Source organism: Myotis myotis, unplaced genomic scaffold (genome assembly GCF_014108235.1).
Source record: "Myotis myotis isolate mMyoMyo1 unplaced genomic scaffold, mMyoMyo1.p scaffold_m19_p_12, whole genome shotgun sequence".
NCBI lineage: Eukaryota > Metazoa > Chordata > Mammalia > Chiroptera > Vespertilionidae > Myotis > Myotis myotis.
In genome coordinates this window covers 7,774,800-7,795,201 of record NW_023416316.1, presented here as the reverse complement: position 1 = coordinate 7,795,201, position 20,402 = coordinate 7,774,800, and the positions used below count along the sequence as shown (strand labels likewise).

Sequence of the window (20,402 nt, the reverse complement as noted above, 5' to 3'; positions counted from 1 at the left end):
TGCTTTTCTGAGGAAGGAAAGGTAAATGTAATGGCATGGGAGAAGGTAGGCCCAAGGAGCCTTATCCTTAACCCCACTGCAGCCTTTCTACCCTGGGAAAGTGCAGGATTGGCAAGCTCTCCCTGGGGTGATAGATCAGGACTCAGGTAATAGCAGAAAGTGCCAATCCTACTCTTAAAATGGATATAAGAGAGCATTTCAGGTTTTTCTTTTTAATGCCTGCTTTTAAAAAATAAAAAAGGGGGAATTTGCCGGGAACCGGTCCATCCTTGTTGTTTCAAAGGACCTGGCATATATGGCATACTGTTCTTAATATGTTTGCTCAACTTCTTGGCACTATGTGTTTTAACCAAGGTCTCTGAGAAAGGTTGTTTCCCCGGGTAGGGATTTTCCCCTGAAGTTAGGGAGGGAATAAAACCTCTTAACTAGTGCCAGGTGGGTAATTAATCACTTTAACTACGAACAATCATGCTTAAGCTACATAATCTTTACTCCCTGGAATGGAGATAAGAAACGCCCTAACCTTTGTAATAGAGATTGATAGGATTGAATCAACTGGTATAAATACAGATGTAATAAGACAGCAAGACACAGAACTTAGAATAGAGCTTAGAACACAGAACTAAGAAGACAGAACCTACTCAGAACCTACAGACAGAAGAACTTCGCTGGAGAGAGCATGGCAAAAGATCCTGGACTGAACCTGACTACAGAAATTGGCAAGAGAACCTGACTAGAACCTGGTGACAGAACCTGGCTGGAGAACCTAGCAAGACAACATGGATACAGAACCTGGCTGGAGATCCTAAGGAGAACCTCTCTGGAGATCCTAACCAGAACTTCGCTGGAGATCCAGAGCAGAACCTCTCTGGAGAGCCTGACCAGAACTTGGCTGGAGATCCTGGCTAGGATGCTGATCAACTGAACCCTGTCTCCGTGTCATTCCTTCTTCGCCGACTCCGTCTACACCTTTGGGGACCCCTGGACCTGCTGGGGTTGGACCCCGGCATTACATGAGACCCAGGATAAAAGTAATTGCACCTGCACCTGTATACTAAGTGCTGTAGCAGGTATATGGGATCCTGTAAGAACAGGGAGGGTATATGCATTGGCAAGGAGAGTTTCCTGCACTGACAGCGAGGGGAAGTGCTGGACTCTGGAGCAGGAAGACAGTGTTGAGCACTGTGGTCTGATGAAGGCAGCATGATGGGAAGTGAGACTGGGCCAGCAGGTAGGTCCAGGCCAAGGTGTTAGAAGGATAATTACTGGAGAGTTCTAAGCCAACTTCCTTTAACAATCTTTAGACAGGGGTGGCAAGGGCCATTTGGATATTTATAACATCATTCCAGGGCCATAGAAAATTACAGCTTAAAAATTGGCCTGCTATATTTGGTCAAACATTTGATTAATCCGTAATGCAGTGATGGAGAACCTTTTGAGCTCAGCGTGTCAGCATTTTGAAAAACCCTAACTTAACTCTGGTGCCATGTCACGCATAGAAATTTTTTGATATTTATTTTATACATTTAAAATGCCATTTAACAAAGAAAAATCAACCAAAAAAATGAGTTCGCGTGTCACCTCTGACATGCATGTCATAGGTTCGCCATCACTGCCCTAATCCTTTGGCAGGGCCAGACCAAATGATTTCATGGGCCTTGTACAGACTGCGGGCCAGATGTTCCCCATCCCTGCTTTTTAAAGAAATTTAGTCTGAAGATAGGTGATAGAGAAGCGCAGAAAGTCAAAACTTGATGAGAAAAAGGGGAGGAAACACTAGGAAGATAAATTGAGCTTTTAATGTATGGATTGGAGCTCACCTGGGAAATAGAAGTTGGAGATGTCCAGAATCGACACATCAGGAACTGTGTGGGCGGTGCCACCACAGCAGAGGCTGTTGGCAGTTCTCTGTTGTGGGGCTGTTCTGTGCGTCACAGGAAGGTTAGCAGCATCCCTGGCCTCTGCTCACTAGATACCAATAGCACACCCTACCACCACCAGTTGTCATAACCAAAATGTCTCCAGATCCTGCCAAATGCGCCCAGGGTAGGGGGAGGAGTTCCCCTGGTTGACAGTCTTGTTCTGGCATGTAAGGTGAAGCTCGGAAGGCAGCAAGTGCCCAGGGGATGTCCCAGTTAAGCAAGGGCAGGATTAGGGTCAGCGGGGAAGAGAAAGGACAAGGAGCAGGGACACAGCTGTGGGCCTTAAGAACTAGCAAGCTTGCCAAAACCGGTTTGGCTCGGTGGATAGAGCGTCGGCCTGCGGACTGAAGGGTCCCAGGTTCGATTCCGGTCAAGGGCATGTACCTGGGTTGCGGGCACATCCCCAGTGGGAGATGTGCAGGAGGCAGCTGATCGATGTTTCTCTCTCATCGATGTTTCTGACTGTCTCTCTCCCTTCCTCTCTGTAAAAAATCAATAAAATATATTAAAAAAAAAAAGAATTAGCAAGCTCTACCTGGGAGTGATGGCAGGACCGGAAGGCTGATTGGCGTGGATGACTGGGGAGTCACTGATGCTTAGGGTCGGGTGCAGGGAGCAGAGAAGTGTAGATTTTAAGCCTGGCTGTGAAGGGAAGTGGGGGAAAGGTGGTGGTTGGAGGAGGGAACTGTGGTAGGAAGACCATAAGGCTTCATGCTAGTCAACTCAGATCCTGGTTCTGTGACCATTGTTCTTCCTTGATGGTGACCTTGGGACTAATCACAAGGTATGAAAATACATGACAGGCCGAGTGGACATCTAGTGGGCCCTGCTGAGCGGACCTGGAGCCTTGTTAATAACTCATGGGGGAGGGAGAGGCAGCTCAGAATGAAAGATAGGCGGCATTTGCCTTAGTCTCCCAGGAGTACTGCTGCCCCATCCATTCTGAATTCTGCCCACGTCCCAGTGGCACAAGTGAGCAGAGAGGGTTCGGTGAAGGAGAGAAAAATCCACTCCCAACTCTGAACTACCCCAACAGAGGTGAAAACCGGAGTCTGCACAGAGAGGACATGGGGCCCAGGGGCGTTGCTTGGCCTCTGGGACCCTGTATGGTCATCTGTGTAATCGCTGTGTGGATTACAATGCTTTGTTTGGTCAGAGATATGCCAGGGGGAAGGGCAGAGGAGTCAGGAAGACATTGGGCCCTCAAAGGATCCTGGCCCAGGCAACACGGCTAGGATGTGCACTCACGTCTCTAACTCCCAGTGGGCAGCACTTCACTCCAGATGGCATACCTCACTGAGCTTTTCCTCATCTCTGCAGTGGGCTCAGTGCCCGTCTCCTCAGGGTCACCGAGCTCCGGTTAAGCTTTGCCGAGTTAACTAATGTGCGATTTGACAGTAAAGGTGAAAGGCTGGGAGTTCTACCAGGTACCGTCACCTCCATCTTCCAGGGCCCAAGAGCAAGAAAGTGTGGGAGCAGGGGTCTAGCCCGTCAGTTCTGGCATGGTGTGCCGGGGGAGAGGGCGGGCCTTTAGTTCGTAAGATGAAACAAACACCCAGTGCCTCTCCACACAGCTCTTGGCTGACCTGGGGCAGCAGCAGGAAGAGCTTCAGCTTTGCCTTCCGATTGCTGTTGCCATTTAGAAGCTCTACTCCCTTGGGCACGTCCAGTCCTGGGGAGCAGGTATGAGGATTAAGCCAGGGGTGTGAAACACACCTGGTCAGCTGAGGTGTAGGATTTGGCATCCGTACCTCACCACTCACAGTGCTGGGTTACAGTCTGAGGTTGTGTGAACTTTTTGTACTGTTAGCACTCTGGCTCAGTCCATGTGGCAAGATCTTCCTGTTCATGGTTCTCTCTGCTAAGTGCCAGGAAATTTGTTGTGCACTTGACCCTTTTTATCAAAGCACCTTCGTTTAACCAGAGAAGGCCCTGCTTAAGACAGAAGCTTTTATTTTTATTCATCCAAATGGGGAAAATGCAACATGTCAGGGCATTCCAGCAGACTGCAGCAGCCAGACGAGAGGGTCAGTCTATGCAGAGTCCAGCACAGTCAGTGGGCGCAGAGTCCCTGTGGATGAAGGGCAGGCATCTCTGGACGAGGCACTGGTGACAGTCCACACACGCAGGCTGCTGCTTCAACTGTGCCGAAGGGTTCAAGTTCAGAGTCCTACATGTAACCACTGCCCCAAGGGGAAAGACAATCCGTGGTGCTCGCGATTTCCAGAGTTTTTTTTAACATAATACACAACAAAGTTATTGCCAAGGGCTTTGCACTGCAAATTATACTATTTACACTTGCGTATTCAGAAAAACACACACAATAAATAGGTATTTTAAATAAGATTACTAACATTGCCTTGGCCACCACCAGACCAGAGTGAGAGTAAACTACAGCCAGGAGCCCAGTGTCATGTGGGATCTGCTCAGTCTTCTCCAGGAACCCTACCCCTGGGGCTTAGCAGGGCCACCTTACTGCTTTTGTGAGGCAAGCGAGCCTCTTCTAGAACAGCCCAGAGCTTCAGGTCTAGACTGGCTGCCTTTTCCCCAAGGAGTTCTGCATGGAGTGGGCAAGAAGCAAGTCTTAGAGGCCAGACCAGGATGCGTAGGCTGTGAGGCTGATAGGCTGGACCAAGCCCAAGACCAGCCCCACTTTTCCTCAAAGTGCCCTCCCCCTCATTAGGACCCAACCAGCCCCTAACAGAGACCAAAGATTTACAACAGACGAACAACAGATGCCCCTGATGCAAGGCCTGAGTTCAGAGAAAACAGTGAACACTGCTAAGGGCTGAAATCTGCCAAGGAAGGTGGCTCATGACTCATTAGAAGAAAGACAAGGACAGAGGCAGGGAGGAGAATCCCACTTCAAGCCCCTGGAAAGGAAGTCTGTCTGGAGATTGGAGATAGCTCACAAGACAGCCTGGATTCCAGGGAGATGCAGAAAGTAAGGACCCCAGATTACAGGCTTTGAGGATGCCTGCAGTTTGGCTCCCCAGTTGTTTCCACGAAAAGTTGGTAATAACTGGTAGCTAAGCCACCTCCCACAGAGCCACGGCAGGGCCCCCTGCTGAGAAACAACCACATTAAGTGTGAGCAAGGGAACAGGCCATGCACGTGGTCCCTTACACTAAGTTGTGGTACAAGCCTTCATGGCCAGGAAAACGGATGTGTCTAGCGGTGGCTCGTCAGGTGAGAGAACATGTCTGGGTCAGGGTGTCTGGCTACTGACCCACCAAACCAAAGTGCTTGTCTTAAGTCCGAGGGGTGTTTATGGCAGCAGGAACTCAGTTCTCGAGGAGGATGGGAGCAGTGCTCAGCCCGGAGGAGGGGGAAAGAGGCTGCATACTTCTAAACTGCTAGCCCTAAATTCACTGCCATGAACAAAACAAACCTGACATCTCAGAACAGCAGAAATATTTAGGCAGGAAAAAAACCAACAAAAACCATTTTGACCACCATCTGCTTCCCTAAGCAGGAAAATGAGATGTGGGCCTCACACTCCAGAACCACAGCACAGGCTGAGCTGCCTGATGAGAGCCTCACCTTTCTCTCCCATGAGCCCAGAAACGCCTTTAGAAAACACTAGGAGTGCTGCTCAGAATTGAGGAGTTACCCACCCACTAACAGAGACAAGACCGGGCAGCAAAATTCAAGAGGCACATCCCCAAGCATTATTGCACTCACAGCATCCAGTTCCCCACGTGTTCAGTGGTTTCCTACCCAGACATCCCACCACCCTCCCAGGGCCTGGAAGGCCACCCACTGACAAGTGTACCTGATTGGCCAGAGGACCAGTGTGTCTGCAGGCTGCACTGGGAGAGCCCTGCACGGAGCTGGCACAGCCACCTCCCGCTCCGAGGCTCCTCACCTACTGCCACAGGCTGTTGAGGATTCAATAAAACAGTATCTGCAGGCACTGCTATTAGGTCTCCTTTCATGACAGCTCCTGTCACCGCACAGAGAGCACCCCCCACCCCCTCATTCCAGTGCCCATTAAAGGGCAATGGTGGCAGTTCAATTTACTTGCCTAGACACCTCTCTGAGGAGAGAATACTTCAGGAGTAGAGAGCACTATGTACACTTAGGGTTTTCTCTGTCACCCCAACTACAGTGAGCACCAGGTCTGGTGTGCCTCGGCCTCGAGCCATCTGTGATGCACCTGAGCAGCACTTGCTTCAACCTGCACGCGCGCACCTTGCTGCCGTAGTTTGTACAGACACCACCCTCTTGAGTGCTGGTCGCAGGCCTAGCTACATGCACAGAGGGTGCGAATCAGCTTCTTGAAGCTTTAAGCTTTCTTGCCACATAACTCCATCTGAAGGGATGGGCTTCCCTAGATACTTTTGTTCACACACCACAGCACTGGGACAGACTGTTTCATTTGCCTGCGGGTGGAAGGTTCTGTTACCTCTGCCTGTTGAGAAGTGTGGCACTCTAGCCCACTAAAGCCTGTGGCCAGGACCGCCCTGCAACTCTGGGCCACTTTTCTGCTCTGGTGCTGACAGAAACCAAACCCTGGGCTGAAATGTCCATACGAACCTGAAAGATACTGTTGGAAACCACGACCAGAGTAGTGTTTCAAAAGTGCATCTGTGATCACCTGATGGTCCTGAGCACAACCTTTCAAACTGGCTCCCCACCACCTGCAGAATGAAGCCCAACATTCAGTCCTTCACAGGCTGCACCAATGTGCCGGCGACTGGACAGTTTGATCTCCTGACTCGGCCTGGCCCTTCTCTCTGGAGCTGTCAGTGCCCACCTCTGACCTAAAACCTACGATTCTCAGGGGCAAAGACTCACCCTCCTCGTCCTCAGTGCGCACTCGGACCAGGTGTTCAGGAAGCCTTTGTAGGAAGCTGGGTAAGTCCCAGCAGAGGGCAGGAAGTTCCCTATCAGAGTTAAACCAAAAGGTGTCTACAGTCTAAGAGCCAAAAGCAACCAATGCCTGTGTTGTGAGTAGGATTTGTTGGACCACAGCCAGGCTCGTTTGCTACAAAGGCCGAGCTGCGTAGCTCCAACAGCAAATGGTTCACAAGACCTCATGGTTTCCAAAACCATGTCTAAAAGCAGTGTTCCCATATATTTCCAAATTGAGATACTAAAAGAAGAGACGATATCATGTGGCCCAGGGGAGTAAACAAAAAGGCCTCTTATAGTCAGACACCTGGCTACCCCCAAAGGCTAATGGGATCAGCATATCAGTGCACCAGTGACCTTTCAAACCACAGCTGCCTCTAGCCCTATGTCTCAAAGAGCGACAGAAATAGAGGGCAGACACCCACCCTGACTCCTCAGCTCTCCCTGCCCACCTATCCAGGATGAATCCAAGATAGACACAGACCTGAGGCCCACAGCAAACCCTCCAGTAACTACAATTTCACATTCTTTCCCTCCTTAAAGCACCCTGTAAAACAAGTTGACACCTTCCCATTGGCTGAAGACCATGTCCTACAGATGCTGAATTAAATGAGCTCCAGCCCTTGTCCTGGCAAAGAAACCAAAAATGTCACTTTTTAAAAAGCACAAGGTTCCTGTATGAACAAACGCCCAGTACCTGTCATTCCCTTGGACTGGTGAGCCCAGCAGAGCAGAAACTCAGGGAAAGAGTAAGATGCTGACTGACCAGCCTGCAAACCTGTCTACCGGTTGCTAAAAGATACACTTCCAAGAGAGCAACCCCGCTCCTGGCCCAATGGAGATGGCCCTTCCTACGTTCCAACTCCTTCCCCTGCACTCCCTTCTGCCTTGTCAGCATCTTCCTGCTTCACCTTCCCCATCTTGGGTCCAGTCACCGAGTGACAGTGGCTCTGGAGAAATGCCTGGGCAGGCGCCTGCTCCCCTGGACATGGTGCCCTGGCCCTGGGCTGGGTGCTGCCAAGCCTACCTTCCTGCTCGGTCCATGAGAACCTGCCCTCTGAAGAGACACCACTTCTGCCTCTGCTCCCCCGTGTGGCCCTCAGTCAGCCTCCTCCATCCCTCACCTGGGCATCTGCAACAGCCTCTGCCTTCTGCCGCTAATCCTTCCAAATCGACCCTCCAGAATGCTCACCCCATTTTGGAAGATGGTAATCACTGAAGGGCACAGCCAGGGCCTTTCACCAAGTGGCCCTACTCTATACATCCCACCTGCTACTTAACCCTTCTAACCAGGTGGCTTCCATTAACACATTAAGCACCCAGCCAGTCACCGGTGAGTGACATACTTTCGGTCCGGAAGACAAAACAGGCTGGGTGCTTAACATGTTGACAAGGACCATGCTGTCCCCAGAAGGCCATGCCTGTCTTGAAATCTCACCATGTTACAGAGCTCCTCTGACTCTCGCTGCGTGTCCGTCTCTCCACAGGCCTGGCTCCTCTCCAGGACTGAGTGGGGGCCCTGCACACCGTTCCCCATCCTGTGCTCTCACCTGCTACTCAGTTGTCTAAGCTGAAAATCTTGTTATTTTCTCTGTTCCCTTTCCCCCACAACAGAGCCTGGTACACAGCACCAGGTGACAGTGAATGTTTCCCAATAAATCCACCTGCCCAAGAGGAGAGAAGTGATCTTGTCAATGTCAAGAGCCACATCAGCGCTCCGTCCACACTGACATTCCGTAGGAAAAAATTCCTCTGTACCAGCCAAACAGTTGGCTTCTTGCTTAAACACTCTGTAACATGGAGTGTGCTGCTCACCACACCTGCTCCCAAGGCTCCATCAGCCGTCCTGAGTTCATCGGGCACTGTGGTCCAGTAGCCTCCACTGGCATGAAGGATATAGGCAAGTTGAGCAATTTCTGACACTCTATGATGGAAAGGTCCAAAGAGAGCCCAGCATCAGAGCACTTGGGAAGCGTGTTCCTGTGAAGGTGGCCCGTTTGGTTAGTGCACGCAGAAAAACCTAGCCAGGAGCAAATGTCAGCCCCCAGAATCGCGGAGAAAGCCAAAACAAGAAAGCACACGTCTACTCCAGCAGCCGTCCCTCTGCCGTCCAAGCCTGGGCTCCCCATGGCAGGTGCTGGTTTGCACTTTCCTACAGGGTTTAGTTACAGCACAAAAAGGCCGTTGGTGGAAGTAGACCCAACTGTGCGGCTGGCACCAACAAAACAAAACAAAACACCCCACACAGGCTGCTTGGCCTGAGACCGACCAGTCCAGGAGCAAGCAAGCACATAGTTGAGCCTGGCGTCTGGATTCTTTTTTCTCCCAAAAGGGGTGGCGGAGGCAAGAAGTGAGTTGGCTTCTGCTTGTTTTATTTTAAACCGAGAGGTAAAGTGATACATCCTGGGAGAGGAGACTTGCCAAGGGGTCTTGGGAATCAGGACAGGCTGCAGTCTGGACCAGTAATGCACACCACAGTATTGGCACAGAGCAATCCCAATGGGAGGGCCTGGCCACTTACCAGCTGGATAATTTGGGGCAAGTTATTTTGTCTAAGCCTCCATTTCCTCATCTGTAAAAAGGAAATTTCTAGATCCCACAACCGTGGTGGAACTCAAATCCCATCCCTAAGAAAGTGCTTCTGTTAACTAAAAAATAGTAGAATGTTATTTCTTCTCCGTGGTTAAAAACTCACTAATTGGGAGCCACAAAATGTGCCACAAACAAGCTAGGTGGTTTGGAGGTCTCTGGGCTTCCGTTTCTGTTTGTGCCGTGGGAATGACCTACGCATGCATTCTCCAGATCGAGGGCAGGGCAGGCAGTGGTGACTGGGGGAGAGCTTTGCTAATTGGCCCCTACACTGGCAGGCACTCAGTCGTCCTCAACACAGGTCCCTGCTCTAGACCTCCTACAACCTGGGTTTAAAACAAAGTTCCTTCCTCTTGCTCCCCTCCAGGAAATGGCAGGTAATCAGAAAAAGGCCAGTTGCCAAGGATACTGACGACTTGGGGTGAGGGAGGAATATCTTCCCCTAACAAGGATTCTGCATCCATTCCCACACCCACTGAGCCCCAGCAGAAGCCCAGTTGGCATTCATTAGCAAAGGAGCTGGTGAAGTGGTTTGTAGCACAGACGAGCAGACCAGCTCAGCAGAGAGACTCACACAGCCATTCAGAGACAGATGGGAGTCCGTCCCTCCAGCACGGCTCACCTAGAGTGAAGGCTGGCAGCTTCCCTAAAGCCCCGGTCAGGGGAGGCCCCTCTTATCACAACCAACCATTGCAGTCTGCCCTTAGCACTTGCTCAAGAACCTCCCTACACTTCCACCCCAAACCTGGGCTACCACCGACCATGGCCCTCTTCCTGAGACCCACTGAGTCAAAGCCTCACCAGCCTTCTTTCAGAGTCTGGCTCAAGTCTTTTAACACATATCACCAACCTCAGGCCAGACAGAGTGTACTCAGAAAGCATTAATAGCTAAATAAAAACATACCTCAATTTCTCATTGATCTTCAAATAAAAACAAGCTACCAATACAAAAGCTTCCTCAGTTTATACAGCCACACCTTATTCTTCAAGTCTATCTTGTTAGTTAAATAATCTTTTTCAGTTGGTCAGAAAGAAAACAGCTCTATTTTCAACCAGGATATCTTGTCTAAAATGAGATCAAGACACAGAGCCTATATTCCAGCCCAGGAGGCTAGGGTGGCTTCTAAGCCTGAGAGCTCAAAAGATCCTGCAAAGTCCCGGCTGGTTTAGGCCCTCACAGCTCCTCTGGGCCCTGCCCACTGCGCATACCTCCTTCCTGTCTCCCAACCGGCCGCCCATCTTCATCCCCAGACTTTTAAGCCATAGCATGTGTAGTGGAAAGAGGCTTTGGCACTCCAGCATTCAACTCAGCCTCATTTTTTTTTTCATCTGCAAAATAGAGATAATACCACCTCCTGAAGGTTGCCTGAGAATTAAGAATGTCCAGTGCCTGGCACACACAATACAGTAAAACTTCAATATAATGAACTAATTCGAGCAAGGGGTGTTCCATTAAAGCTGAAAGCCCATTATATAATAAAGTAGGTTTTCTGAAAGTGTATGTTAAAAATTTGACAAATTAGTTTACCTATTTTTTACTCATGTACAGGTTTGTGTAATAAAAATTAAATATGCATGAACAATTTAATTTCACAGAACAGTCTTCTATATGCATTACTGTAATTTTAAATGTAATACTGCGTAGGTGTAGTAAATGCATGCATTCACCAGTCACCGTGAGTAAACAAATGCTCAGGGCCAGGGCGTGGGAACATCACCTGGCACACCTTAAAACTGCTGCAGAACGTCCTCTCTCAGAACCAGTCACCTTGTGCGATGCGGGGTGAGCAGGTGCTAATCATTCGCCCAACATTGTTTACGAGTGGTGACTTGGATTTAATGATGTAGACTATACTTGTAAATATGTAATATTTATGGCAGCAAAATTACTACAGTGGTTTTTCCAACATACGGCCTATTTGCTAAATTTTGTTAAAAATAAGTGAATTGATAACAAAAGAAACCCTGTTAATTTAATTATAAGCAAGTCTTGGTTAAAATCATTTTTAAATTAACATACAAACTGGAAATTGTATCCATTAAATCTGAAGTCCATTAAATCCGAAGTCCATTAAATTGAGGGTTTACTGTATACCAATTTTAGCATGTTGCTTTGTTCTTTCCTTTCTTCCATTCCTGCTTCTTCAAACTACTGCTGCCCACAGCCCAAAATGGCCTAATTTGAAGGCTACTGTTAATTTATTTACCTGGGACATTTAGCTGACATTTGAATGCAGAGATAAGTCATCTAAATCACACAAAAGGATCAAAATAGGAGAAACTGAAACAAAACAGAGAGAGACTGGGCTCCTAGGCGGTGGTAAGAGAATGTCCTCACAGCAACCAGGCTAATCAGACGCTTAAACTGCCCTGGTGGATGGTGGCCATCTCCATGCTACCCACCAGCAGAGGCAGCACAGTTTGTTTGAAGAAATGGCAAAGTTCTGCCAAGAAAGACCAAGACCCTCCTTAGAAGGACCAAGTAATTAACATACAGACAACTGATTGGTCTACGCAAAAAAGACATCTGCCCTCAACCATGGCTCCATGAGGCAATGATGTCATCATACAGCTGTAGCTGAGGAAAGGAGTAACTTCTACCAGGTCATCAGCTACACAAATATCTCGGGTTTAAGAAAATCCTCTTGAACAGAATGCAAATCTATCTTATTTGCCTTTAAAGGTAAGGTAACACCCAGTCCAGTCCTGTCTATACAGTTTTTATAACTTTAGAGCATCCCAGAACTTAATCTCCACTGAACTCATCTGCCAGCAAACAGGGACACATCTGCTCACCTTTCCTCAAAGACTCTGGTATCCACAGACACATGCTGGCCAGAAATGGACAGAAAGACACATCTCCTTTACTCAATCCAACAGTTATAGTTATCACCTACCCATTTTTCCTTTTGCTGAAATGCAACTTACCAACTGTGCCTGGACAGACAGATAAATCGATGGATGGATGGATGGATGGATGGATGGACGGACGGACAGGTTTGATTCTAAAACTGGCAGACAGAAGGAAGGCCTGATGTAGTGATTACAGATTTTTTCCCTTCAAAGTGTTGAGACACACTGGAATAGAGAAGCTGCGGGAATGCTATTCAGAGAAGCATCTGCGTCAACAGCCTAAGCCTAACCCAGACTCCTTTCTCTCCTGTGGTTTTCAGTTTGCTTTCTGCCTGCCGGGCCCTGGTGACTGAACATTGGATTTAGGGGCTGGTGGTAATCAAACACACTCTTTTTTCTTACTGATCACTGGTAGGAAACCTGGAATTAGCAGGCTGATATTCTAAGCTCAGCCTCTGTAAGCACACTTAATCCCACAGCAAGTATTTAAGAACCCCGGCAGCAGACTGGCCAGTGATTTCACCAGCACAGCAGAGAAGTGAGCCTTTGTGTTCAGCACAGATCTGCAGTGACCCCCCCCCCCCCCGACACACACACACACTAAGCTCTCACTAAGTGTGTGCTTTGTGTTTCCTGTCTAACCCCCAGATGCTAGGACAGGCCTCTCCCAAAGCCCGGGTGCACCCCAACCCTGTCAGCACTAAGGAACCAACACAGCTCCCCCTTAAGCAGGCCACACACCTGCTTCTCAGCTACCTGCCAGCACAGCCTTGCCACCCTCACATATTTTGTCACCTCAGCCAACCATGGGAAGGACAGTCAACAGTTCCTGAGTACTAACTATGTGCCAGGTACTACTCAAAGCACTTCAGTGTTATTAACTAATTCTCAAGCCCCATAGCAATTTGCTGGAGGGAGAGAAATTCTTTGGTCCAGATTCCCACAAGGTTTCTATTCCCATTTCTAGCTGTGCTGTAAAGCTTACATAACCTAATTTGCATTATGATGCTATTTTAAAAATCTCCAAAGATGACTGCTTCAAGCATCAATGGAAGCTGTTAGCTCCCACCTAAAAATGATGTGAGAAAAGACATCTATTCTTAAAATTAACTCAACTCAAATTCTTGACTTAACGCTGCCTTTCTGGAAGATGCCACTGGAAAGGAAGGAGCTCATTCCTATGTAAGAAGTACTAGTTCTATGCTCTGCTCATAAGCACTAGAGACACATCAGCATAGAAGCTCACCTCCACAGGGATGCTTTCTTGGCTCTGGGGTTCTTACTCATTTACCACCCACCTCCCTTCCAGGCCTCCTGGTAACACAGAAATCCATGGTTGCTGGGTAGCATGGCGTCAGCACCAGTCTGAATAAAACAGAACCTTCCTTGTTCTGATGACCACAGAGAGCCCCACCCCCCACCACAGCGAGGAGGTACAGGGTTTAGCTCAATGGCAGTTGCAGGACGACCATTCAGAGAGCAGGCTGTTTTTAGCTATAACTGTTCTTAATAGCCCTGGTTTTTAGGCTCTAGATTGCTAGAATTCTAACTGCTAGGAATGGGGTGCAGGGAATCTCAGTTCATTCCCCTAACTCACTACTGAAAATTTACATCCGCTGCAGTTATTAATACGATCCAAGAAACAGGGGAGTAATAGTAAATAGTTAGAAGGGTAAAATTCCCCTCATTTGTCATAAAAAAAATACGTGGTCAGTATTTAAATTAGCCAGTTTGTTATTTGCTATTATAAAAATTGCTATAAAAGGACTGGGGTATTTGTTACTAATTTCATTCAGTTCACTTACTTGGATAGAGGTCCATGAACATAAACCAGAGTTGGTTTTGAGCTGTCAAAACTGGCAGGGAAATATTTAAAATGAGTGAATTTCCATTGGATGCTCATTTTTGTGATGTCAGAGGGCCCATATTATTAATCCTATATAATGAAAGCCTAATATGCTAAGTGTCTGGTCATCCAGTCATCCGTTCAACAAATCAAAGCGTAATATGCTAATGAAATGCTCAGGCCGCTCAACTGCTCGCTATGACGTGCACTGACCACCAGGGGGGCAGACAGTCGACCAGTGGCTATGATGTGCATTGACCAAGGGGCAGACCTCCGACCGGTAGTTTAGCTTGCTGCTGGGCTCTGGCTGATCGGGACTGAGCAAGATGGGCCGGACATGGCCTGGAGCCCTCCCGCGGCCCCTCCCCGGCTGGCCAACTTCCCATGTCCGTCCCCAGCCCTGATCATCCCCAGCCCTGATCATCCCTCCCTGGCCCCGATCCTGCACCGGTGGTGTCCCTCAGCCTGACCTGCGCCCTCTCACAACCCAGGACCCCTCGGGGGACTGTCGGAGAGCCGGTTTTGGCCTGATCCCGCAGGCCAGGCCGAGGGATCCTACTGTTGCATGAATTCATGCACCAGGCCTCTAGTTTATAAATAAACTATTAAATAAGTTAATCTTTTGACATTTCTAGCGCATGATTTGCCTCCCAAGCTAGGATATTTATAGTAGGCCCAATTCCATCAACAAGGAGACTCAGACTTAAAGCGTTTCCACTGGGCAGGGCTCTGTTTGCTGATACCCAGAGAAGGACCTGGCACATAATGGGCACCTGGCTGTTTGAGCAGGACTGAAATGTACTTGCTACTAGTCAGCTAGACCTCATACAATCTTTTATAGATGTGAAAGCCACATTCAACATACATGCAGGTTCTGTATGGAAAAGAAAGTTGTTCTAGCAACCTTCAAGTTAGTAATAAAAAGAAAACTGCTACTTAGAGACAAATATAAAACATAAAATTCATTTTAATCTATATATAAAAAAAATAGCCTTAGCACAGAACATCTGACACATGTGAAATGCATATATGGGACACACTAAACAAAGCAAATCCTTATTAAAATATTTGGCCTAACCCTGACATATTTTAAATAAACTCCATGATGGCTGAATGAGGTGGGAAATAAATCATCTAGCTACCGAACCTAGAAAGACAGGTGAGTTGCCTTACATCTATTTGGTCCCTGGGTATTTACCATTCTGAGTCTTGCCAAATTTGGTTCTGCAAATAGTTAGCTTAACTCAGTCAATTACATATTTTCTCATAGTTACCTTAATATTTTGGTTTTTTTCATTTTCTATTGCTTTTTTTTTTATGGCTTCTTGCTGCTGTTGCATTAGGGCATACAACATAGATCAGAGATTTTCATTTCTCAGAGTTTTTCTCCTTGAGAAATTGGCACTTCAGTCCTCAGCTTGTGTAACAACTACATATAAATGCATCCTACCAGCACTGTCACCAACCTTGCTGCTTATGAAATCCCAGCACTTTGGCCAAGAGTGCCCTGATGTTAAGATCTTTTTAGGTGAACTCTCTCTACCACTGAATTCTTTTCTTTAAACAGGTATGTGTGTGTAATTCACATATGTTATATTTTAAGTTTCTACACTCATACACACACTTAACTCAGCAAAAGTGAAATGTCTCTTGAATAGAATGTAAAACAAGGTATTAAAAGAAACGCCAAAAATAATTATTTTACATTTAGATCATACAAAATTTTTTAAAGGAAATGTGATGCCATTACATCATATATGATTGTAATATATGCATGCATGTTGTGTTCATCCATTTTTAATTACTTTTCTCTTTAATCAGAAAGTAAAAGAGCTTACCTTTGTATACTGAGAGCACAGCTTACAGTCACTATATCTCAGCCTATTTTATATAAGTGATATGGCTACGAAGGTCCGAGGAGAACGAGAATAAAGTGAGATAAACGTGCTGAAAACTGCTTAAAAGTATTAACCTGAAATACACAGAGGGTCCAACACCAGTTTTAAAAATACATTAACGAGGTATTCCCAGCTCTTCAATTAATAATGGTGACTGACTGATTCATGATTTCCAAACATTCACCCAAATTTTTAAAAAGAAGAAAAGGTTAATACCAGGACAATCTGTCAGGTGTGTCCCCTGGGTTAACAGATTGAGGGGACTACAGACGACCTCAGGACTCCGCACTGCACTGCACTGGGCACGGTGGCAAGTCTGCATGAGGTATGTGGGAAACCACGGGACCATTTCCTTGCACAGAAGACGGGGTGCTCCTGAGCCTGAAGGAGCACAGGCTACAGGCCACATCCACAGCTGGGCACCAGCCTCCATGCAAAGAATATGGCTTCAAGAACCCCTATCTCTGAGACATTATAAAAGCACTAACTGACGCAGTCAGGAATGCAACTACCCAATTTATATGCTAAAAAAGTTTAAAAATGGTTCGAAGATATAGCACAGCTCACACACTAATTCTAAGTTCTACATTGGTCTGTAAACTCCCTGACAAGAGACTACACTAGGAGGAGTCAAGTACAGATATTGCTAGGTTTCCAAAGAAAAGTTTTAGAACAGACACCGTGGCTTTGAGTAAAGTATTGCTCGTCTTTAAAATGTTCAGTCATTGCTTTCCAAAAGAAGGTACCAGAGTGGTGTGTCTGAGAGCTGGAAAGCCTCAGGGGTCACATTGCTCTTAAGACCAAGACATAGAAATTGCCATTTCAAGCCAGACAACCTGATGGTTCTAGAAGTCAGAGAAGAAATCTTGAGGGCCCAAGTGAATAATAAATGGTGCGACGCTGAGAGGCTGGCAATAGGGGCTTTCAATGAAAAAACCACCTACAGTGGAGAAAAGAGCAGAGAAGCAAAACTTTATGTTAATTTCACAGAATTTGGTGAAGCCAAGAGCTTCATTTATATTTCTCTGCTCTTTCAGCTGTAAGTGGAATTTTCATTACAAAATGGAAGGGTGGGAAGGGCAAAAGAAGGGGGGACACTTAATTCATTACAAAATTTAAACAGTTGAACTTGCAATGGTTACCACTTCTAACAAAGGACTGACAGCTCTGTTATTTTAAGTAAAGCAGAGAAATGTAAAAGTTTGCAGCAACGGGGCAGGTTTACAACATGGTTAGTAACTTCCAACAAACAAACAAACAAAAAAAAGGACTTGGTAGAAACCATTTGAAATGACTGCCATCATGTTGGAAAACAGCACAGCTCCCTTTTCACCATCATACAGGGATCGAGCTATGAAGCTGAGTCAGCTAATTCTAAAGAATTTTCTAAAGAGAAATCTCCAGAGAGATTCCAGCTTGGAATGCAAATTTGACGATCAATTTCAAATGACAATACAGCTGCAGCTGCCAATTAATAGTATTCCAAAAACCAAGAGGACTATTGTAAATATTTAATAAAAATTGGACACTATCAGCCATGCTTTTTCTTCTCAGTGATGGCTCTGTTTCATCCATAGGTCAGCAAAACGAATCAATGAAAAATGAAAACTCCCAGCCGAAATGGGCCTCCTGTTTACGTCTAGCCACTAATGCATAGATGAGAATGATAAGTTCACAGCTATTTCTAGCAAGTGATGAGGTTTTATTAAAGAATCACCCACCACTAATAAGACAAAAGGTCAAGGAGCAGAAGTAACAAACAAACCACTGTAATAAATAGATGTCTGAGAAGTGACATGAACATTTGTTTTAAACTGCCCGTTTCATTCTCATTTAGTGGTCCCAAAGAATCTGGCAATCAATTTGCCATATTTTGTGAAGCCCATTCTCACTGATGGGCAGTGTTCCACTCTGAAAAACAGAATTTAAGAGGGAAGAAGAAAGCTATTTCATACTAAAAACGGACATTTTTAAGACACAGCAACTTGTAAATACCAACATGGGACCACATTGTTGTCTCCATGGGGGTGAGTACCTTAATGAAACCATTACCTTCTAGTAACATCATAGGCTTTTCAAACAAGGTGAGAATGCAAGTGGAAGACTTAGGTCTGCACCCTTTACAGAACAGCACAATGATACCCAGTCATCATCTGTCACCAGCTTAACCAGGTGTCTTAAAAATAAATGCTGACCCATGGCTGAAACCTGTCACTTTTCACAGCAGCACTCAACAAGAACTGGGACAATCGAAGAGCAAGTTTTTATGGGGACCCTGTTGCTGCTTTAGATTCTGATGTAATTGAAGAGGAAAAGAAGACCCTTCAATGAATCCCAGAAAAATTGCTGATCTTCTATCTGCATGAAAAAAGCCAGGGAGTGAACACAGTATCTTACAGAGTGAAGAAGGCCACAAGAACAAGAGAGGGTGACTGGTCAATTAATTTATTAGTTTTTAAAACTAGGGAATTCTGAAACTAAAATGATCCTATTCCTCCTTTCCCATCTCTGGGTGGTGCCACCATTTTGATAAGCAATGCTCGGGGAACAGAGCACCCCGGATCGTGGTGAAGCCCCTGTACAGCAGGGCACGAAGGGCTCACAAAGTAAGGAGACTGGCTGGGACTCACAACCGTCTTGGTTTTACTTTAGCAGTTTGCTTACAAATGGATGGGTTTCCTAGGATAAGTTATTAGTTTTCAATTCCTTATAATTTTATACCAAAACATATCAAAAATAATAAGCTAAAACAATATTCAAACCCATATTTTATTGGCTTTAATTACACACTTCAATATTTACAAAGTAAAATGAAAAGTCTATTGTATTAAAAAAAATTACTACAGCCCAACTTAAAGTGCCCTGGGGCAGATACATGTCAATCAGCTAGAATCAGTGGCTATGTCAGGAACCAGGCAGTACTCTGGGGTACAACAAAGCAGTTTATTTGTGATCAGTGTTTGAGACTATACATCCTTCACAAATTTAATTTTACATAATCTGATACTCCTCTTAAACTTTGAACTGCTAGACTTATTTCCCTACAACAGAAGGGCTGGTATAAGTTATTTTCCAGAAATGAGGTACCGTTTCACAGAACTAGTTTCTTTTTAATTTTTTTTTTTTTGTTTTCAAGTTTTAGAGAACTAAATTTGCATTTGTTAAAATCAAAAAGTAGGAAAGATGTTCTTTACAAATAATTTTGATCAAGTATGTGTTCGAAGAAAGCAGGATAAAAAGGCTTTGTTTCTAACATTCTGTATCGTACTGTATTGTTGTTCAATAGGAATTAGCTTCTGTCATTTGCTAAAAGAATGAGTAGTGGGGAACAGGATATGTTGGGAATTTCATAACGGGTAACAGAACCATTCTCTTGGGTAAACCTACAGAGAAAAGAAACGGAAAGGACTCCAAATAAGTTTGATAATCCAATAAAAGTTCCAGGTTAAAAAAAAATCTTACAATTATTATCATTAACCTTTTCCAGATTAGTCAGTCAACATCACCATTTTGGAAGAGGCCCACAAATCTCTCAATTTTGAAATTGCTCTTAATATTTTGATAATATTCTCCACTTCAAATTAAGATGGCTAAATCACAGGAAGAATGATATTCAGAAGGCAATTTCATATGAATGAGCTGTCGTGAATGCTAAAGATCAAAGGCAATGCCATTGATTAATATTCTAAAGTGATTCTAGAAATCCATATTGGTTCTCCATTTGGCAAATCATGTTTTACAGGAGAAACACAGATCGTCAACATTCAAAGCACATCGTTCTCTGCAGGCCTGAGCTCCCCAGAAAGACAGCTCCAAGTGGAGTCAGGACCAGGGGCTTATCTTGTTCATGGCTAGTGCCAATATTGGCATGGCAAATCTGGAAAGATTAATAATTGCTTTCTTAATTTTGTAATTAATGAGTTCTTGTGGCCTCACAAACTTCTGCATACTCAAGCATGATTTGAAATCTGCTCCTATTTCTATTCTAATCTTTAACCTATGGAGAAATCACAAAGCAGCAACAGCAGGTATTCGAGAGCACCAGATGATCAGAGGGAAATTACCCCACATGCAACAGCTTTACAAAGGCCAAAAGACATATTTCCCTTACAGCCAAAATAAAGCATCGTTTTAGTAGGTTGGCATCACAGTAACATTTAAAAACAAATCTTTTATGTGAAAAATGGGGGCATCAAATTTCACCAGCTTTGGAAGTCAGTTATATGGCACATGGAGGAGAAGAGCCTTCTGTTGTGGGGCTCAGATGCCACAGGGTGAAAGTACAATGTTAGAGAAAAGGGAGGAACGAGAAAGAAAAATTAAAAATACTGAGGAAAATGTGAATGCAACTTAGAGCCTAGATATAAAACTGCTTTAAAGGGAAAAACAGAGCTCTAGCAAACCTTACAAAGAATGTGAGACTGACTGAATCCAAAA

General features: G+C 45.7%; 1 protein-coding gene across 13 annotated transcripts in view; it reads right to left on the bottom strand.

Annotated features, from left to right (window-relative positions):
* Positions 1 to 3,858: 3,858 nt before the first annotated feature.
* The window catches only part of LOC118667076 (spermatid perinuclear RNA binding protein), a 142,014-nt gene continuing 125,470 nt past the window's right edge, over positions 3,859 to 20,402 (bottom strand). For 6 of the 13 annotated variants that reach the window (XM_036329710.1, XM_036329714.1, XM_036329715.1 and 3 more), the window contains exons 18-19: positions 12,297 to 12,379; positions 3,859 to 4,064 (exon numbers count right to left, since the gene is read on the bottom strand). In XM_036329710.1, the coding sequence (XP_036185603.1) occupies positions 3,951 to 4,064; positions 12,297 to 12,379 (197 nt within the window). In that variant the 3' untranslated portion in view covers positions 3,859 to 3,950. Of the gene's footprint in view, positions 4,106 to 12,296; positions 12,380 to 15,348; positions 16,040 to 16,141; positions 16,906 to 18,715; positions 19,349 to 20,402 lie in introns of those variants that run through there. The other 7 variants (XM_036329716.1, XM_036329717.1, XM_036329719.1 and 4 more) reach the window with 6 other exon arrangements.